Raw genomic sequence first — 21024 nt, forward strand, 5'->3', positions numbered from 1 at the left:
AGAATTGACAATGCTTGACCTTTTTTTTCTTTCAGATGCATTTGTGAACAGCCAGGAGTGGACTCTAAGTCGCTCTGTGCCAGAACTGAAAGTGGTGAGTTCCCAGACAAAACTACAATCTGCTGCATCCAAATCTATAAAGTGTCCTCTTTATTGAAAAGGTGCGCTCTCCTTACAGGGCATTGTGGGAAACTTGGCTAGCGGCAAGTCGGCATTGGTCCACAGGTACCTGACAGGAACGTACGTCCAAGAGGAGTCACCTGAAGGTACAAAGAGCCAACAAGTTCCATCCGTAATTTCCAAAACATAAGCTGTTCCTTTGAATCCTGCTGCTTTGAATGTGACACGGTTGATTGATGATTTTTTTTTTCGTAATTGGCTTCATGCTGCAAGTAGATTTGGCAATAGTTTCCTCACATCTGACCACTGAAATTACATGTCATAGTGGTACAGTGAAACTGTTTGAGTCTGCGCTCATACTAAATCTTCATATCAGTTATTTGCATAATTCAGTGGGATGCTTGAATGATGAAATAATTCACCCAAACTGGCTGCATGCGAAAAGTAAAGCATTAAAATCAGTCATCACGCAAATCATGACGTATGGAGTCGTGAGGGAGTGTTCCCTGAGAATTGCGTTTTGTCCATCAAAGAGTGCTTGTCACAAGTTTCTCTTTAGACAGAAACACTCAGGAATTTGTATTCTTTAGAGCGAAACTGATAACCTCTCAAATTCAACACATTGTTTGTAAAACAATAATAAAAAGTGTTTCCTCTCAACTCAACTCAATTGTATTTAAAGAGCACTTTCAAACAGCCATCGCTGCATACAAAGTGCTGTACATGGAGCAACTAACATATACAACAGTTATATGTATTTATATGTTTATTTTTAAAAATGTATTAAACAAGTTTACAAGCGTTTAAGGTAATTAAATACAAAAGAAAATTTAATCTGCACGACCGCTTTCTTTGCAACTATCCTATGCTGTAATGTGGAGAGCCACAGCTAATAGAACAAAGCTGCCGATATACGGTATATGCGCATATTTGTTTTATGGCTAAAATTAACTGTTTAACTTTTTAATCTAGTGCACCTCGTAGTCCGGAAATCACGGAGGGGGAAAAAAAAACACGAAAAAATGTTGACAGGATAATACCCAAGACAGGATTTTATTGTTACTTGATTTGCATGATTTGTGTCTTGAGTCTGCCAATGCCATCACCAAAGTAATTGTTGTACCATCCCCAAAAAGTATTCTTTTGCATTCTCTTGATGTAATATGACTGTGCCACTACCTGTAATGTCAGTATTTTCCCATTTTGTACATTTATGCATCTACCAGTTTTTGACCACTTATACCAGGGGTGCACATTGGATCCATTATTGTGAGCTACCATTCGTCCGCGAATAGGGCTGATGGTCGATCACATGGCATTAACTCTGTCACTGCCAGCGCTCCCAGTTCTATGTTCTCGATATAACTCTATATTATCGGCAGTGAATGAGTTGGGGGGGTGGGGAATAGTAGTAGTAGACAACTCCCCTCTCTCTTCTGTTGTGAAATTTGTTACTTGATTGTCATACAGTGCAGCTGGTTATATGCCCATTGCATGCCTCACCACACGTGCGCTAACTGGAAAAACTAGCAGTTAATATTTTGTTTTGTCTACTCTAAAGTTAATGATAGAGTATAAAAGTGATTAGGGGAATGAGTACCTATAAGCCAAGTATTTCCATACAGTGTGAGAGGAGCATTTTTTTGGTTTTGTTTCGTTTTGTTTGCTAGATGACAGACCTCCATTCACACCTAGACAATTGAAAGGGTTCATTAATGCCAAAATTAATTAATGGTCAGGCCCTTTTACACTGCAGGAACTTACCCTGTGAAGTAGGTACTTTTGCAGGAACATGGCATGTTCACATTAAAGGTTCAAAAATAAAGCTCCTGGTCATTTTTGGGGGCAAAACAGGGGCACCGCAATGAGGGCAGGACTTTGTTTCGAGCCCAGAAACCTTTTCCTCTTGGGTGTCGGGGCTAACAACAGCATAAGGAAGCATTCATGTCATTTAACAGGCTTTACAGTGTAACCTTGACTTCTGTGTTTAATTTGTTCCGTGATCGAGCTAAGTGCAGAGTGGTAGTTAATAATCAGCTTGAAAGAGGCATGCTGCCCCCCCCCCCCCCCCCCCCCTCCCGCCCCACTTTTTTTTTGAAAAAAATCTTCGCTATCTGGTTTGTATTTCAAAACTCAGAAGTTGTCTCACATCTATATCCGGTACTATTCTATGAGGTTTGTTGTCTTTTATGGTATTTACCTCTCGGCAATTGGCTATTCACCTTTGAAAAGCCTTCCCATTATTTTGTTAGTGGCACTTAGATTGGAGTGTTGCACGTGTACGCGCTTATCAGATAAGAGTAAAAAATTCTGATGGTTTCTTTTTTTGTCACAGGAGCTTTTTTTATTTCTTTCTATGAGCGCATGCATCACAGGCTTTCCATAACTTGTGGATATTTTGGTGTAAACGTTCCTGTTTCTGACTGCCAATTCCAGATTCCCTTATACTCCTCCACAAGGAGAAAAAAAAAACAAGCACACAATTTGCACATCCCTGTCTATTCACATTTGTGGTAGCTTTTTGTCTTGGACTCCTTTATCTTGTAGAACGGTGCCGAAATATACTGCAAGTAGTGATCCAATTAATAATATTCACTCTCGCAGGACCCGCCCAGAGGAAAGCATTCATATGCCCCAACAGGTCTTGACAGCAAAGAAAGGAGCATCTCCCCAATTTATGTGGCTGCTCTTTACTTTCAGTGTCAGCTCTGTTAAAACTGATATTCTTATTGGTGAGAGTGCTGGTTTAAACTGTGACCGACTGCTCCAGGCCAAAATAAGTTTCTGTGTTGTTTTCAAATTCCTGGAGCCTAAAAATATGCCGTAGTCTTGATTCCCATGCCGACTGATTCAGAGCTGAGACGGTGGCTTTGGAACAGCACAGCAACCACAGCGCCACAAAGCCGCTAACCAGAACTATTCTGAGGCAGCACAGCCGGCAAACCAGTGGTGGCTCCAGCTCTGTGGTGTGTTCATGGACACTCAGACACAGAAGCATTTTCCCAGCCAAACCGGCGCGCGCGCTCAGCTGATTAAGCATCTTGAACCGCCAAGTGTATGCAAACAAGTTGCACATGGAAGCCATCACACGTTTCTAAATTCACTGCACACAAATAGAAACGCATGAGCCTTCAGTGTTAAAAGGCATCTAATGACAATTCTGGAGTTTTCATTTGAATGCATCACCGTCGATCACTTGGCTGTGATCTCTTGCTTGCCAGCGTAACGGTGGTATTAAGGCCAAAGATTTGCTCTCTTCACCCTTCGTGTGTGTGTGTGTGTGTGTGTGTGTGTGTGTGTGTGTGTGTGCGTGTGTGTGTGTGTGTGTGTGTGTGTGTGTGTGTGTGTGTGTGTGTGTGTGTGTGTGTGTGTGTGTGTGTGTGTGTGTGTGCGCGCGCGTATGTGTTTCTCCACTCTGTCTTCTACTTGCTTCTCGGTATACTAGCTGACGTGGATGCAGGTAACTATCCTCTTCTTCATCTTCCTCTCATGTTCATCATGCCCAGATGGCTGCAGCAGCCTGCCGAAGACAGCTTGGATTCCATTAAACAACATAATTGGTTCTGAAATGCAAACTATCTTCGAAGAAACTTAAAAACACTGAACCCCAAGCTGAACTCGCCTGGCTAATACAACCTTCATCTTAGTTTGCTCTTGGTCCCTTCTCATAATCACCAATCATCCACCGTTAACGATTGAAGTAATCTTTCCTTACTTTCTAATGTCTCAGAGCTATAAATCAGCACTCATGTTTTCTCATCGACATCCGAGCGTTTTGCAAAGCTCAACATCTCCCAGTTAGAGGTTGTCATCCTTCCAATAGTATCATTCCGAATAGTCCAGTTGGCTCAACAGATGTCTAGTCACTTCATCTGATGCGAGCAATGCCTTCTTTAGGTGGTCGCTTTAAGAAGGAGATGGTGGTTGATGGGCAGAGTCACTTGCTGCTCATCAGGGATGAAGGGGGCCCCCCGGAGGCACAGGTTAGTACTGAAAGTATGGTGCACAACCCCAGTGACGACATGAGCATATCAAGATGGGGTCTGTTTGTGAGATCTGTCCACAATGTGATGATCGGTTCCCTCTCCCAATTGTCTTATTTCTATCCGCAGTTCGCTTTGTGGGTGGATGCAGTCATCTTTGTCTTCAGTCTGGAGGATGAGAACAGCTTCCAGACAGTTTATCATTACTTCAACCGCCTTGCCAACTACAGGAACGCTGCGGACCTTCCACTGGTCTTAGTTGGCACCCAAGGTCTGACACCCCCCCCCTCACCACCACCACTACCACACACACACACTCTGTTGTGTTGCATTTTTTCTCTAGATACACTGTTGCCATCTAGCGGAGAGTTCTTATAGTCACATGTACAATGGAGGGGACGTTAAAGTACAATGCTACGTTGACGCCATCAGATATCAAATTAATTATCGAAAGGAAAAAGCATTTCAATGTATACTTAATGAATTTTATCATTTGAAATTAATAATAATTAATAAAAAGCAGCCTTAAGTTTGACAGGAAACCATGAATTTTGGGGATTTTTTCCTTCCCATTTTTAAAGGGAATATTTACATTTCAATTTACCTTCAAGCCCATCCTCTAACGAGAAGGTTTTTTTTTTACCTTTGTCGCAGTCCACTATTGTATTAATGCCCTTGATTTAGTGAGCTTTTTAATTGTGTTATTGTGTGATGACCTTGGCTCATTTGTTTTCTTTATTGGGGTTGGTCATTAATTTCATATCTTTAACTATTCTACTCTTTTCCATCACTTTGGTTCCAGATTTGAAATTGCTTGGTTCCTTTCAAACTGTATTTACACACTCACCCCCCGCCCCCCTGCCACCCTTCCTCCAAATGGTTTGTGAATATTGAAAAATATAAATACACAAATTTACTATTAACATAGTTATATTAGATTCTGAACGTTTTATTACATTGAAGAATTCTGATGGCATTCACTCCTGGAAAAAAAAAATTCAATGTTCAGTCATATTTTGTAGAGAACGTCGTGTGCAGTTGGTCGTGTTTGAGAAATGCTGTTCTCTTTTACTCTGAGCTCACTTTCACCTTGAGCCAGCAGATGGCACCAAATGACAAGTTGTGCAACGTGTTCTGTGAAAAGACTGTGGCATATACAGTATGTTCATTCAACAAGGGATAGACTTTGGTGTCAGATATTTTTGCTGTGTGTGTGTGTGTGTGTTTATTTATTTATTTAGAGTTGGGGTTTATTTGCTTTTATAGAAGTTGTTTTCCACAGATGCTATCAGCTCATCGAACCCAAGGGTGATTGACGACGGCCGGGCCAGAAAACTGTCCAACGACCTGAAGCGCTGCACCTACTATGAAACCTGTGCCACCTACGGCCTCAATGTGGAGCGCGTCTTCCAGGATGGTGAGAATCTTGATTGCATAGTCCAGTCTTCTGGGAAGGTCACATTCCCTTGCTGCACATTCGCCAACTCTTAATCGCCCGTCAATTAGGGGGGAAATTGACCCGCTCAGCTATTTAGCTCTAACCGAACAGCAATTAAGTTTTATCATAGCGAGGGGAGCAAGGCAAGGAGGGGCACTGCAGAAGAGTGCCTTCCCTCGGAGGTTTCATAAAACACAGACAAATTAAAGGACAGACACGCCCACAGTTTTCAAGGTGCAGACATGGCTCCTATTCCATGGTCCAGATGCTCAGCGCCCATACTAGATATCAAACAATTCTCACTAAACCTATGGTGTATACATTCACAAGGAAGTTAGTTTGCTTTATGCTTCCAAGAGTACGACTTGGCTGAGCTTCCATGTGGAAGGGAGTGCATGTTGGTTTGTTTTCACAAGCAGATGGTGGTGTTTGTTGACTTGCTGAGTTTGAACAAAGCAGGGCAATGACGAGTTTTTCCTATATTATTGTAACTGTACTTCCATTTGTGTGCCCATCGCACCATCATTCATTTGCCCATCTATTCATTTTCACGCATGCTGAATCATATACACTGAATGCTTTAAAAAGCCATCAAGTGGCTTATGTCAAGCCAAAGAGAGAAACAGAAACACTCTCCCTGCAACTGCAACAACAGTATTTTAACTTAATTAGTTGAGAATGTGAAGTTGTACAAAAAGAAGGGAAACAAATCCTGTCCACCCACGAATGCTAGAAAGTGACTCTTTGTGAATACATGTTATGGTTGGTATTCAGATCTGTGTGTTGTAGTTGTGTGGATGTGCACCATGCATTTGTCAGGTGTCTCGTTAAAACAAAACAGGAGAATATCAACCACTGGAGCAGACAATTGCTTGCCCCTAACATCGTCATCTGCATGTCTTGAAGTTGCAAATCAACATATTGAATGAGAGACGGCATTTATCCCCCCCCCCCCCCCCAATTGTATCTGTCTTGTTACCATGGCAACTTCTGTGTAGGGAACAAGGTGTCTTTTTTTAGATATTTGTTTTCATTTCTCAAATTGCTTTTGAATGAGCATAGACTGTCTTATTTGTTTTCATTGATGACAGTGTGTGACCCATGAGTACACGCACACACGTGTGTGCGTGTGCGCATTAGACAAGTAATGAGAAGTGAAGCCTCGTCCAGTTGGGAGAAGTGACCTCTGTGTGAGGGAAGGAGGGGGTAGGGGCGAGGTTGAATGCACTGTGGTCCTCGTTCATCAGTGTTCTAATTTAATTAGCCTAATTATGGCGACATGAGCCTCAAATGCACACGCGCACACGTGCGCGCTCGCACACACAAACACGCATGTGTGTGGCTTCTTTCTCATCTGTCAGAGTGTGGAAGCCAAGCACATCGTTCACACTCTCTAACAAGCTAAGATGAGCACTCGCTAATGTTCATCCACTGCAACACATGCACACGTTCAGTTCACCTGCAGGCTAGATGTGTGCTCTTTGAAGAAGTAGACCATGAAAACAAAAAAAACAGTCACGTTTACACCTTGTTTTAGTAATTGTATATCTCTTTGTGTGTCTTCAACTTGACGTGCAGAAACAATCCAAACAGCACCATCACAAAAGTGATCATCATGAATGCATTGTTACCCCTTACCTTCCTACTAACCATAAGGCTGCAGGCTTGATTGGTGTTAGTGTGTTTGATTCTTTTTTCATATTAATTGGGGCCGATTCTTCTTTAGTGCGGATTTGGGAATGAATGCAATTGTGTATTATTTATGCCACCTCTTGTGTTCATGGCGCTTCCTGCCTGATAGACACTTGCCTGTTCACAAAAATTCACAAAAGATTGTTATAGTTTTGATTATCCAATTCTGTTTTAGTTGTTTATGATTAGTTGGCACCTTTAAATATAACTGATGCAACGTGCGCAGGATTTTTGGGATGTTGCCCGAACTACAGCTTTACTTCGAATATTAGATTTTTAGGCTTTGAATGTCTCCGGTCTGACTGCAGACTCGGCGAGAACACATCCCTACACCACCATCACCACCATCGCCATCTTTATGTGCCATTCTGCCTTAAATCTGATTAGAGCATTGACGTTAAAGCAAGTGGTCGCCTCTCATGCCAGCTTTGTGATTGATGGAGAAAGATAAATTGTTAATTAAATGATTAAATCAAATGTGAGGTTTAAATATTAAAACTGTTCTTAACACATGCACTACCTCCTGCTGACCCAGCAGAGCACAGATCTATACAAACATCCACATAACAAATTTTTGGGGGACCGCGGGAAGAAGCCAGACCCCAAATGAACTCTGCACTGAAAAGCCTCAGCTGAAACAGTACCCTCGTGCAGTAATTCCACTCAAATAAGATATTCTTTTCTTTCCACCTACCAAAGTTTGAACAAATTAAACAATGAGGTGGATTTCAAAACCTCCTTTATCATGTAACATTTTGTCGACAGTTTCGTGCTCTTTGTCTCAGTTAGCAATCAGCCGTTGCAGGATCATTGCAGAGTGCATTTTGTCTCAAGACACAAGTCATAATCTCAAGTGAAACTTGTTTACCCGGTCTGGTTTGCCGCCTACCTCTACCCTTCTCACAGTGGCTACCCTTGGCTCACCCCGTATCACCGGGAGGTAAATGTTTACGATGGGCTCTTCATCAACTAACTTTAATGAGTTCAGTTAAAACAATCGCGTCGTCTGTGTTTATTGGATCTGAGAGACACTCAGCGAAGCCTTGACTCTCATCTCTTTTGAAGCAAGCTTGTGCCGGCATCATCCATGTTTGACATGTTCAACCTCTGTTCTGTCTTTGTCAGTGGTAGAAAGATGATTAATTTTACGCGTTTTAATTTGCAAGTCTTTGTCGCTGAGATTGACTCCCTTTAATTTTTTTAGCTCCAATGTGGCAAATTGTAACCGCAGCACCCCCCACCCACCACCCCCACCCCCCGGTCAAGCTTTTTGCAGAGTACTGTATCTGTCCTGTACTGTATCTAAGATGAACAATGATGTTTTGTATTGCAGTTGCTCAGAAGATCGTTGCCACTCGGAAGAAGCAGCAGCTGTCCATAGGCCCATGCAAATCCCTCCCAAACTCCCCGAGTCACTCGTCCATTTGTACGCCGCAGGTGTCCAATGTCCAGGTCAACCAGGTCAGTGGGGCCACTCGAGGCCAGGTGGCGCCTCACTTTTTACAGAAATTACTGTTGTTGTTTATTTATTTTTTTGTCTAAATTTAATTGTAGAGTCTTCACAAAAAAACAATATTGATGGCATAAATATAAATGCATTGGTGTCATATTTTGATGTGTAACTGTCATAATTCATGGCGTCATGTCATTAATGTGCAGTTCAAATTTTGCAGTATTTCCTATCACTACACTTTTTACACTCAATTGCAATACAAATGTCAACTTGTCAACCAATCATTGGACATCAGTGTGTCTCATTCCACCATTGACAAGCGATACATATTTCACTGCCACTATGCTCACGATAAGTTAGATATCTTAAGACCCTGGATGAAATGTCAACAGTTAACAATAATGTTTAGAATGATTGTAATATTTTTGACACAACTAGCGAATCAAAATATGAGGAAGAGCTCCTAGTATGACCAACCGCACTATCACCTTTACATGTCAATTTAATTTGATAGCAAAATTCATAGCAGGTACCTGTTTGAGCTATGAAATGTTCTATGTCCACTTCATGACCATTTGTGACTCTTCCAGTGTCTGTGTATTTGTAGCAATGTGCCAGTAATGCTCTCAGCTCACTGGCAGCATCTTTTTTGAGCCCTTGCAACAGAGAGATGCCGTTTATCAACTTGATGTCAAAAGGTGTGACAAAGAGTCACTTTGAATTGAGGCGCGAAATGTATTGGTTCATTCAGACGCCACATGCCTGTTGTGAATTTTGCCATTCACCTTCTTGTTAGAGAAGCGCAGGTTGTGCAAAAAGTATGAAATGCCGAACAGTTGAACATATGCATTCAAACGGTTACAGATGGTTAAATTAGGTTCATTTTTAAATAGTATAATGCATTTTGGGTTAATCCTGAAATTTCACCCAACAGTCTAATATACTGAACTTTCTGGGAGTAGTGACTTGCACATCAGTGGTACTGAGCGGATATTATGGACAAAAACAACAACTCTAACCAGATGACACCATCTTGCTTTGTGGAATGGGGCTTCAGTTCCCTGCCCGAGCACAATTACCGAACTCGTTACACTTCGTAAATGTCTTGTTGTTTTAGACAAGTAATGGCGGCGGCAGTTTGAGTGATTATTCATCATCGGTGCCATCCACGCCGAGCACGAGCCAGAAGGAGCTACGCATTGATGTTCCGCAGAGCACCAATACGCCCACGCCCGTCCGCAAGCAGTCCAAGCGGCGCTCCAACCTATTCACCGTCAGTTTGTGTGAATTTGTGCTTGATGCTTTTTGATGACATCATTGCGATTGGGAATGATCAGCCTGCCTCTCTTCCACAGTCAAGGAAGACCACCGAGACGGACAAGGATAAGAAAGGCCTAGAGGCTCGCGCCGACAGCATTGGCAGCGGGCGAGCCATTCCCATCAAACAGGTAAAACTTCCTGTGTGCTAGCTCTTCATTAAGAATGAAATCACACACTTGACATCAATTAGAGCACCAAGCTCTCCTGGGTGCTCCAAGCGCATCATTAGTAGACACACGCCTCCTCTCCCTCTGTTCCCCCACTTGGATCGCCCACTTCATGCCATTGCGTCACACTTCAAGCTGCTTCCTTTGCATTTGTCCGCTCATCTGCAGCTGAGCGCTTTGGCGGGCGCGGTAGCGTTTTCAAGGAATAAAGGACCGAGAGGAGTGGGAGGGCGAGCAACCCGCTGTGACGGTGAAGGGAACGTTGGAATTGGCTCTTAATTTGCGGCCAACGTGTCGCAGCAGCGGCGGGCTCTCCTCCCGACAAGCATATCAGGCAATTAGCAAGTGCTAATCATGACCCTCGTGTCGGCGCCACAGCCTCGTTTGTAATCTCTTAATGAACAAATTGCATCTCTGATTAGAGGCCGTCTCACCGGGAGAGAGCAGGCGAGACCGCAGCGGAGGCATCCGTAATTGCCTCGGGATGGCGTTCCCATCGTGTATTTCAAAACTTGTGATGTAAATGCATCTCAGTGGGCAGACTCCAGATTTTTGTGCTATCCATTTAGTTTGATGGCAGATGGAGTGCCATAAACACGTGACAAGTAATCATCATTATCTGACAAGGAGAGTTGAGCTATTGCCCAGTGTAAAACAAATGTCACCGCTCATGCGTGTGTATGTGGGTGTCTGCCATTATCGCATCGAAATGAAAGTGGCCTCTTCATGTTATAATCTATGTTTCTCCTCCTCATGTCCTGCTGGGTGTTCACCAGACAGGTCAAACGAAATGGCTAGAGTATGAACCCTCACAAGAGCTGTCAGTCATAAAGATTAGAGAGCAAATCAGTTGGACGACGCATAGAGCAGGGGTCCCCAAGTCCGTGGGGCAAAAAAGGTTGGGGACCCCTGGCATAGAGTGTTTATGAGGGGTTTGAACTCCAGTGAGCTTACCTGTATGCCATTTGGTGAGTACTCGTGATCTCATTAGAGCGACTCCGGGCCACTCGAGGTGATGCCGGTTCAGCCCGCCTCTTTCTTAAAGAAGAGCGTTTTTGCGAGAGGCACACTCATTAAAAATACCCATTGCAGTGGTTTAATCACATTAACAAGAACAGTCTGACCTAATTGGTCCTGTGCACATACAGTATTATATTTACACATTTGCCTTTTTCAATTATGCACATTTATCCATAGTGTCATGCATATTAGTGAATATGTAATTTTTGTCACATTCTCATGGCTTCCCTCAGCCGCTGGGAGGTCATATGTTCACCTCCAAATAACAAGTAGGGAAAAAATCCAGATTTCTGGTACTTGTAATTGCTGTTTTTCATCAAATGTTGGCAAAATTACATGTAGCGATGTGATGGAACGTTCTTCGGATACGAGTTTCTGCAGACCTAATGGTGAGCGAAATGTCCCGCTGAACAATAAACCTTGGAATCATTTTTTTCTGGAATGCAGCGGATGCATCCAGCTTTGTTTACTCCTCCACATCTGCTCCACTTCGCTAATTAGCCGCTAATTGGCGCAGAGAAGGCGAACAGCTCACTCAAGTCTCTGTCACACGGTTTACCGGGGAGTCCTAGGAACTAATGACGGCCCAGCAAACTTGTATGCCAAGTGCACTCAAAAAAAAGGGCCGCAGGCAGCCATTGATAGCTGTCGATTAAACATTTAATGCTAACCAATCTTGCCAGGATTATCCCCAAATTGCTTGTGGAACTAAACATGCCGCAGAAGTTGTACAGAAACTACATGTAATGTCACAAAGACACAAATTGACCTAACTTCTGCGAAACTTGAGCCAGCATGGTTTTTCAAATCAAATAAAATCAATGGAATTCAACAAAAAATTGGAATAATTAATCTCTTGAAGGAAAGTAGTCACAGCCTCCGATACAAAAGAGACTCACGCTGCAATGGCACAAATATGTTATGAAGAGAAGAACGTGAGCAACAAAACAGCGGACCCTTGCACTTGCGGATTCACTTCTTTGGGGATTTCTTTTCAATGTTTTTCTTTTTTGGGTGGTAACCAAACCTTGGTTTTCATGGAGAACATACCTTGAGGGTTTATCAGCATTTTGAGAAGAATTTGAGTGGTTTGAATAATATCCCCCACCAATATATTTATTTCAGTGAGTGTCGAATTTGCACTAAGTAACTCTATCACAGTTAAAAAGTAAAATGCCAACTTTGGAGAATGTGACATAAAAAATAATCAATGAAGTGTGCAAAGCTATGTGATTAGCGGGGGAATGCACCCGTTTTCTAAAAATGAAATTTCAAAAGTAATGTAAACTCTGAAAGGATAAGTCGACATGATTACCTGAAATCATAATGACAGGAGCAGATCGTAGCATGATGAAAAAACCAAAATTGTGTCAGTCAACATTAAGTTGCATGCATGCGTGCGTGCGCCTTGCACTAATGCAGGAAGATGAATATGTGTGATGAAGAGAATCTTGACAGAAATAGAGGGGCTGTAGATATACAGTCAATGCCTTGAAGACTTTCTTACTGACCTGAACATCTGCTACCTACATTCCCTGATCATATTTCAATTGAATAAGCTTGAATTTTGAAATGAGGTTCATTTTATGTCGGCCAATGAAAGCTTATTGATTCCGGTTCTGATTATTAGGCCAAAAATAAAAATCCCTATGTTGCGGTTATATTTTATCCTAGGCTGCCAAGATTTCAATATCTTTGAAAGAGTGTGCACTTGAAGACCCTGTTAAACATGTCAAAATTTTTCCCTTTTCCAAAATCACTTCCCATTTTGATCTTCAAAAATGTCCCAGGGTTGCCAGGTCTGCAACAATATCTGTCTTCCATCCATGCTCAGAGCATTCCACTGCCCAACATGCCCATAGGATGTTCAATTGAACCCCCCCCCAGCCCCTAACATTAATCATCTACTGCAGAGGTCCGCAGACGTGGGTCCGGTCCGCGGGTCATATGGTACCGGGCCGCACAGAAAGAACTTACATGAATTCCGTTTTATTGATTTCAGAATACGAAAAATGCTTTATTTTGAAAAATTACCCGATTCTCCGTTACATCCATCTGTGTCACTCTTGCCGCACGTCAAGCCACGCTTCGCCGTCACGTGACCGATTACTTCAAAACAAAACGCAGGAGCTCGTAAAATGAGTTTTTAAAAACTGCCAGAGATCGCAAATGATGGCGGCCTTAAAAGTATGTTCGAGACAACAACTCCTCCGGTGTTCTGGATTAAAGTTATGGTTGAATACTCTGCGATCACCACAATAGCACTGTTGCTATTTCCGACATGCTACCTGTGTGAAGCGGGGGTTTTCTGGAGCAACGGCGACTAAAACAAAATTACAAAGTAGACTGGATATAAACCACACACTTCAGGTGTCATTTTCTCCTATTTCTCCTATTTGCTCGGGGCACACTTCAGGTGTCATTTTCTCCTATTTCTCCTATTTCTCCTATTTGCTCGGGGCTCGCACTGATTTAGCATTGTGGTGAGTGGTCATTTTCATGCACTTTGAATTTGCGTTGTATTGTATTTTGATTAAACATTACCATATCAATCAAATTAGACGCTCCTCATTTTTATTATCTTTCGAAAACACCACGACAACACCGCATGCAGCTCATAACATATATATTTATTATATATATTTATACCATATATATTTATTTATCCGCCACACTTTAAATGCCGGACCCTGAAAATATTGTCTGACATAAACCGGTCCGTGGGGCAGAAAAGGTTGGGGACCCCTGATCTACTGTACATCTGAATGCAGTAGATTTGGTCCAAGGGAAAGGCAGAAGGTGCAGCCTTCTTGGTTTGCGCCATCCACAAAAGCAGAGTGAATCATACAGCGCTCCACAAAGAACGTGCAAAAACCCATTCACAAACCCATTAGGGAAATGAACTTTGAATTTTTGGTGTGTTTCGATGTTTTTGAAATGCCAATCGAATGAATACTGCTCTGAGCAATAAGTGAAAATGGGAACCTTTGTCCTGGTAAATTTCGATGACCTTGCTCACTATTGGTGAGATAATAGTTTTCGTGGTCTACTTCCTGACATGGGACAGTACTCCTTCCTGTAAGGAGGCGATTAAGTGCTGTAATTGGCTCTCTGCGTTGCAGACGAGTACGGGGCTGGCTGGTTTTGACAAGTGTGCTCGTCCCCTCTCGGCGCCTGCTGCTTTGTCAGGAGTTAAATTGCATGGTTAATTCGGATGTTATTTACCCTGTAATTCATTAGTTAGGGCCGCCATTGGCGGCTTGCAGGCTGTAATTTCACGCTTGGCAATAAAAGATGTCTCATAATCTGCTTCATTTAGCAGCCAAAGAATTTAATGAAATTAACTGTGGCCCTAATTAAGACGGTGAATATTAAAGACCTGCCATGAAGGCTTTAACGAGGGTGACACGATCCGCATTTCGCCGGATCCGAAAAATATCATTTCCCCGTGAAAGGTTGTCACTGCTCTGAGCCATTTTGGCCATCATGACATTTTTGTCACGCACACTCACCCCTGCAAATGAGATTTTGCAGGGGGCGTCACTCCCATTTTAGTCGGAGGAATAATTAAAACATGCCACACAGGCGTCAATCAAATGAACATACTCATTACGCCTCATCTCCAGTTTTTTTTTGCCACGGGCTTGTCGCATGATGACCGTTGTTGGCCTGAGGGACTTGTGTGTTTTATGACTGTTAATACACTGAAACTAACTGCTCCAGTAAGCTTTTAGGTTTGTCATTCATTATCCCGATTGCCAATTTCCTTGGTTACTAACCTGTAGGAGAAGTGACCCTGAGCCAACTTTATTTTTCTTGTGAGAATCTGTATTTAGCACAAAGCAATTGCCAATAATGTGGAAACTTTGTAAAACTTTGAACCAGTGAGGCATGTGGTTGATCACATCTCAGCCATCGGAACCATTTGGCTAAGCTGCCTGCAATCTTGGTACATCCACACACGCTCTGTCTGAAAGCATGATGGATGAGCTGCGATGGCCAGCGCGATAGAGGAGGCAGCGTTCAGCTTCCTTCCCACCCACTGTCACCCCCCTTAAGTCTGCTGTCTAAGGGTGACACCTCCAATTTAGCTTCTTGCTCTTGTGGGATTCCCATGAACAAAAGGCCTGTGGCCCCTCAGAAATCAGCCCGTTCTGTGGAGAGCGTGTCCTTCTCTGTCTCGCCGATTGAGCGCCCTCTGTATCTCTTTTTTGGATCACACCCGGGACTATCCATTGTGTGAACAACATCGGGCTGATGGAGGGATTAAATACTCTATTAGTTCATAGCAGACCAGGAAAGTTTCTTCACTGCATCACAAAAGAGGCTTGGGGGAGAGCTCGCTTAATGTGTTCCAAGTAAGGAGCACTTAGATTGGTAGATTTGGGGAAAAACATTCCTGAAGAACAAATTGTGGCGTTTGGGACTGGTTGTTGGAGCGATGCTAATTGGTCTCCTGAAGAATTTTTTGTTATTTTTGTTTGGTGGTTTATCGTGAGGGTTTTTTGTTTGTTTTTTTCCTACCTAAGATGTCGCAGTCCGGAAAACCCTGATCTAATAATTACTCTCCTAAATTAAAGGTATGACAGTAATTAACTAAGTCTAGTACGATGCACGTAGACTAAGATATGTCATAATTCATATCCAATAGTGATAGAATAATGATCATGTAAAATCCCGTGCATAATATGCATTTTTTTTTCATTCCGCTCCTTATATAAATAATCAAACATGGTCGTTGTACACGGTTTAATTAATCATGTGCAACCGATGATTCTGATTCTGATGTCAACATGCTCGCAATCAAACCCTAAACTCCATGTTGGGAGACGACCACGCTATCACTGAGCCATGTCACCCTATTGTCCAGTAGAGCCAATCATTTTTTTATTTTGCATCTCCATATGCACGGACATTGGCGTGATGTTAACCTACTGCAATACTAAGTCAGGGTTGATTGTTGAGACCCCATACTGTGAGTACTAACACCAAATTTGTGACTTACCGGTTTTCTGGAAAGTAGTGCAGGCCTATTCAACATCTTTGTCCGACACGTGACTGCTGAACGACCCTGGTGTCTCATCTAATGAATGACCTCATCTCTCTGCTTCCCGTCAACAAGCGACCTTTCCGAAGCACTACTTCTTTGCAGTCTTTACTCACCGTCCAGCTTCCTCTACCTGAGCTTAACTGTGACGCTCGCCAGCGCCTTTGGACATTTTTGGATAGTGAACAAATGACATCATCTCCCCATCAACCGATCCTCCCCTACCTCCCCCGCCAGCTATCGACCTTTTCCTAAGCACTAGGCCACAATACTTCACGGGGCAGGGAAGTGCCAAGTGAGTATATCTGAGGACATATTTCCCCCACACAGAGACCTTGTGTGCCGTCATGACAGCCAGTCCGCTCCTGAAGGCGAATTGTGCCGTGTGTGTCACCGAGCCTGCAGACGCACATAATGAAACATATTAGCCATCGGCGTTCAGTTCGCCTCACCCTCATGCAAAGTGATCGCATGCCATGCACAGGACGGATGACTCAAATGAATCCGCTGATGTCTCCTGTCCCAAAACGTCTTTTGGACAGACCATTGTGAGGAATGTTAAGCAGTGAAGCACCGACCCCCGGGTCACTACAATCTTGGACACCTTCTGACTATTTCTTTTTGGCATACATTACTGAAATATAAAGAGTGCGTGTATGTGGTGTATCAGAAAAGTGACGTAGTGGTGTTTACAAAGACTGATCCAAATCCAAAGATCCAAAATACAAGTTTTCCCCTTCAAAGTAATCACCCCGGAGTCTAAACATACTTTCTCTGCCTTGTCTGTCTTATCAAGATTACGCTGGGATCCTCAACAGCTCTGTTGTCCTTGCCATTCTGCTGTCATGCACTTCTTCAAAACTACTCCCCTTGCTCATCCCTTTAATATTGGCACAGGGGGGGAAAAAATCACATCGATATCTGGTAGCCAATTCTATTTTGGTAGGAACCTTCCATTCCCTCATCGGGTGTTCCAATCAGAACGATGCCGTTTAAATGTTTGAGAGTTATTGGAAACCTTTTGGAGTTTGATGATTACAAAGAAGGATGCACTGACAAGTTTGTCTCAAACAAGCTTGCCAGTTGGTAAACTCCAGTAAAACTCAGTGGATTTAACATGTTGACTTAATTTTTAACAGTGGCTGTGTTAAAAACTGCCCTTGTGCTCATAATAATCTTCAGTGGCCCAACTGCAAGGACCTTTGACTCATCGTATTGACCTTTATGCACCACAGGGAAGCTCGTACGTGTTCAGTCTACTTGCTCTTCATTTGGAGCCAGCGGACCCACTCGAAACATGTGGAAATGTAGCAGTGCCTTTTAGGGAACAAAAGTGCCTCGCTAAATAAGCATAATTCACACTCAGGCAAATCAGATCCTATTATCAGCGCTCAGCTCGGGTTGCTATAACAATGTACAAGTTGGTACATAGACTGATGAAGCAGAATGAAAGTGTGTGCATTGGGTGGGGGCAACATGCAGCTATTTATTTATTTATTTGGTTATTTATTTATACTTGTGTGGGGGAAGAGACTGATCCAAATCGTAGTCAGAGCAGACTTGTCTATGCAGTGAGAGATTTGCAGGCATCCGCAAAGTCGCAACTGACATCTCTGGAGATCCTTATTTGAATCCCCTCCCCATTTGGTTTGAATCCATCTTGCCTAAATTGGCTTTTCTGTCATCCGTGTTGTTCAGATTCAAATCAAGCTGGATTCAAGCTGATTATGACCCCCTCAAGAAAAGGATTTGGGGCTTTTTGTGAGATCACAGTTTATCAACTGATTCCCCATCTTAGAATGCAGCTAAGCAGAACCTGATTAATGACAGCACTGTTGTGTGCGGATGTAGTATTTCTCCTATTATTTCACTGCAAATTACGGCAAATGTTCGGTCACCCCGGGCCTGCTGCTCCTTCATGCCTCAACCACTGGCTGTCGTAATTCAATTCATTTCAACCTCTTCCCTCCAACACAGGTTGTCTTAATCAAAGCTGAGCATTGAGAGCAGCGCCGACTGTGCTTCTCCCCTCATTCGTCTCCTCCTTCTTGGGTGTTTCCGCCGCATGCCCCCTCCCTTTACGGCTGGACTCTATTAATATCCTGTGTCGGCGTGTTAATGTTGTTGAGGTCCAGTGGAGTGACACGCGTGGCAGCACGGCTTTAATTGCTAATCAGTGGACAGTTTTATCCGCTGCCGCCGCCTCCCATTCCCCCCCAGCCCCCATCACTCCTCCCGCCATGCCTTTCTCCCCGCCATCTATGCGACCTTCGTGCTCTCTCACCTAATGAATGGAGCACAAATGAAGTGTGGGCGGCGGTGGCCCGGCCTCGCTGCTCAGTCAGCCGCGGCTGATGTGCGTAGGAGCGGCGGGCAGAGAAGCGGCGACATTAACAAGCCTGAAGAGGGGAAAAAGTCAGACAATTAAACGACGCTGGCAAATGTCGTAAGCTCGTTAAGGCACTCGTGTACACTGAGACGGACAATTGCGTGTTTATGGCACTAAATGCACTCAGATTCGTTAGTGGTCATTTTTGATTGAAGCATTATTTCCATACTGAACAACACGAGGCGGTCATGATCAAAGCTTTGGATATACCGTACGTGCCATGCAGTATGCATCCTACGCACCTTGCAGATTTTGAAAAAAATCCTTTTTTGAAATTAGCGACAGTGCACTTTTTAAAAGAGAATTTCAATTTCTACATACAGTGTTTATATAAATAAAGCAATGTAGACTAATTTCTGTCCTTCAGCCCGCTGCAATTTTGATCCTGACATAATATTAGAAAAAGACAAAACACTACTTTTAAAGAGACACACAAAGATATAAGGCTCGTTTATGGCAGAGATGTAGAACAATGACTCTGAGCAAATTATGTGCAAGTGAAACAGCCGCCTCCTGGGTTATGTAGGATCTGCTGGAGTTTCAGAAACCTGCTTCCATCTTTTGTCCACATCACGCATGCTTATACATGCACTGCATTGTTCTGCTTCTACATTAAGGGCGTGCTTGTTTGCAGGGTATGCTGCTGAAAAGGAGCGGCAAGTCCCTCAACAAGGAGTGGAAGAAAAAATATGTGACGCTGTGCGACAACGGGCTCCTCACCTACCATCCCAGTCTCCATGTAAGACATGCCCACACCCGCACACTGGAGAGGTGTTGCTTGAAATATCAAGCAACACCTATCTGTTTGCTTGCTGATCAGATGATTAAAAATGTCTTTATTTACTGCTGGCACATATCCTGTCCGCTGTGCAAACTTCCATATACATATTAATGCAAATTTCTCATTTGTAACACACGTTTCAACTGTGAATGTCAATAATGGCGGCGGTGGTGGTCACGCTAATTCTTTCCAATTTGAGGACTTGCAAGTGAATTAAGACGATCTGCCACAATTGTTTTTTGTTCTGTCATCTGTATGTGTGCTTGTGTCACTTTATGTTAGAACAAGAGAATTGAGTTCTCCCTGTGACAGAACTATGGAGTTACACATCCCTTAAGTGAATTTGAAGCCTCGGGAGCTGATTGGCTGCACCCTGAGGTTGTGCGTTTGATTCCATCTGGTGCATTCTTCTGACACACTTGAGCAAAGCTCGCACGTCCATCAGCAATTAGAACAGCTGATGCAGTAAATTAGTGCAAAAAGTCATCACTTAACACATGAGCACACGCAAAACGCCTCCAGCACAAAAACACTGGTTTTCCTGAGCAGCTCGCCGTCAATTAGCATGTTTGCAGAGGCTAATCGGATGAAACTCAATCAGCGCTGCTAATTGCCTTACTATGTGAAAAGAAATCACATTAACGTCGCTAATTAAGTGGATGGATATAACGCCGCCTTATTGGCCACGAAAGTGTGAACCAACTACAGCATTGCCTATTTTCATATTTCTGAGTCACCAAGCAACAGCCGAGTGTTTGTCGTGCTCGCTTTCAAGAACCCTGCCGATGTCTCTTTCAGCATCACACAAGTCATTCTCGAACAGATCTTGTTTCTTTTTCTAAAACAAATTCATCTTTTTTTTTTTGTGATGTCTTCATCACTCCCACTCAGTATGGGTTCACGCTTTCATCTGGGTCGGCACTCATTGGTGTGCACATATATAAATATATGTACTTGTGTGTGCGGGCGCACACACACACACACACACACACACACACACACACACACACATTTTCAACTTCCATACTCTGTGGCCACCTGCTGTGGATGCATCCAGTCGATACACTTACGTCCTGGACACCATGCGATGAGAGGACGAATGGGCCAATGATGAAAGGACCCCCATGCAAATGGAGACTCAATTACCTCAGTCAATCTGTTGGAGGAATGTGTGTGTGTCTGTGTGTGTGTGTGTGTGTGTGTGTGTGTGTGTGTGTGTGTGTGTGTGCGCGCGCGCGCGTGTGTGTCTGTGTGTGCCTGTGTGTGTGCGCACGCGTGTGTGTCTGTGTGTGCCTGTGTGTTTAGGCTTTACCCAGTGGGCTGCCGGCTCGATGGCTCTCCAGTGGCTTGTTAAGACGCCATCAAGAGCACTTGGCTTTGAATTGGCCTTTTGTCAGGCCGAACAAGAAGTGTATGTAAGCGTGTGTGTGTCTGCGCGCGCGCATTTGTGTGTGAGGATTAAAGGTTTAAGCATTCAAAGCGATCCAGAATCTCATGCGTGTGGACACAAGTCAAAGTGGTTCAATTAATGAGCTTGGAAAGCGCTGCAAAAATAAGAAAAAGGACATAAAAGCATTCATGTAAATGTTTTCTCAAATACACTTTACAAAACAT

General features: G+C 43.3%; 1 protein-coding gene and 1 long non-coding RNA gene across 6 annotated transcripts in view; both read left to right on the forward strand.

The window, feature by feature from the left end:
* Positions 1-21024, forward strand: part of agap1 (ArfGAP with GTPase domain, ankyrin repeat and PH domain 1) — a 71714-nt gene that overhangs the window by 22564 nt on the left and 28126 nt on the right. For 3 of the 5 annotated variants that reach the window (XM_052057430.1, XM_052057428.1, XM_052057426.1), the window contains 10 exons: positions 36-94; positions 179-266; positions 3566-3580; positions 4018-4103; positions 4233-4374; positions 5386-5520; positions 8567-8694; positions 9804-9959; positions 10042-10134; positions 19264-19368. In XM_052057430.1, the coding sequence (XP_051913390.1) occupies positions 36-94; positions 179-266; positions 3566-3580; positions 4018-4103; positions 4233-4374; positions 5386-5520; positions 8567-8694; positions 9804-9959; positions 10042-10134; positions 19264-19368 (1007 nt within the window). The remainder of the gene's footprint in view (positions 1-35; positions 95-178; positions 267-3565; positions 3581-4017; positions 4104-4232; positions 4375-5385; positions 5521-8566; positions 8695-9803; positions 9960-10041; positions 10135-19263; positions 19369-21024) is intronic. The other 2 variants (XM_052057429.1, XM_052057427.1) reach the window with 1 other exon arrangement.
* Positions 10145-19263, forward strand: LOC127595757 (uncharacterized). The gene is made up of 2 exons (XR_007961323.1): positions 10145-13563; positions 13610-19263. It is a non-coding gene; the product is annotated as an uncharacterized LOC127595757 (long non-coding RNA).

The sequence above is a fragment of the Hippocampus zosterae genome, chromosome 2 (assembly GCF_025434085.1).
Source record: "Hippocampus zosterae strain Florida chromosome 2, ASM2543408v3, whole genome shotgun sequence".
NCBI classification, from domain to species: Eukaryota; Metazoa; Chordata; class Actinopteri; order Syngnathiformes; family Syngnathidae; genus Hippocampus; species Hippocampus zosterae.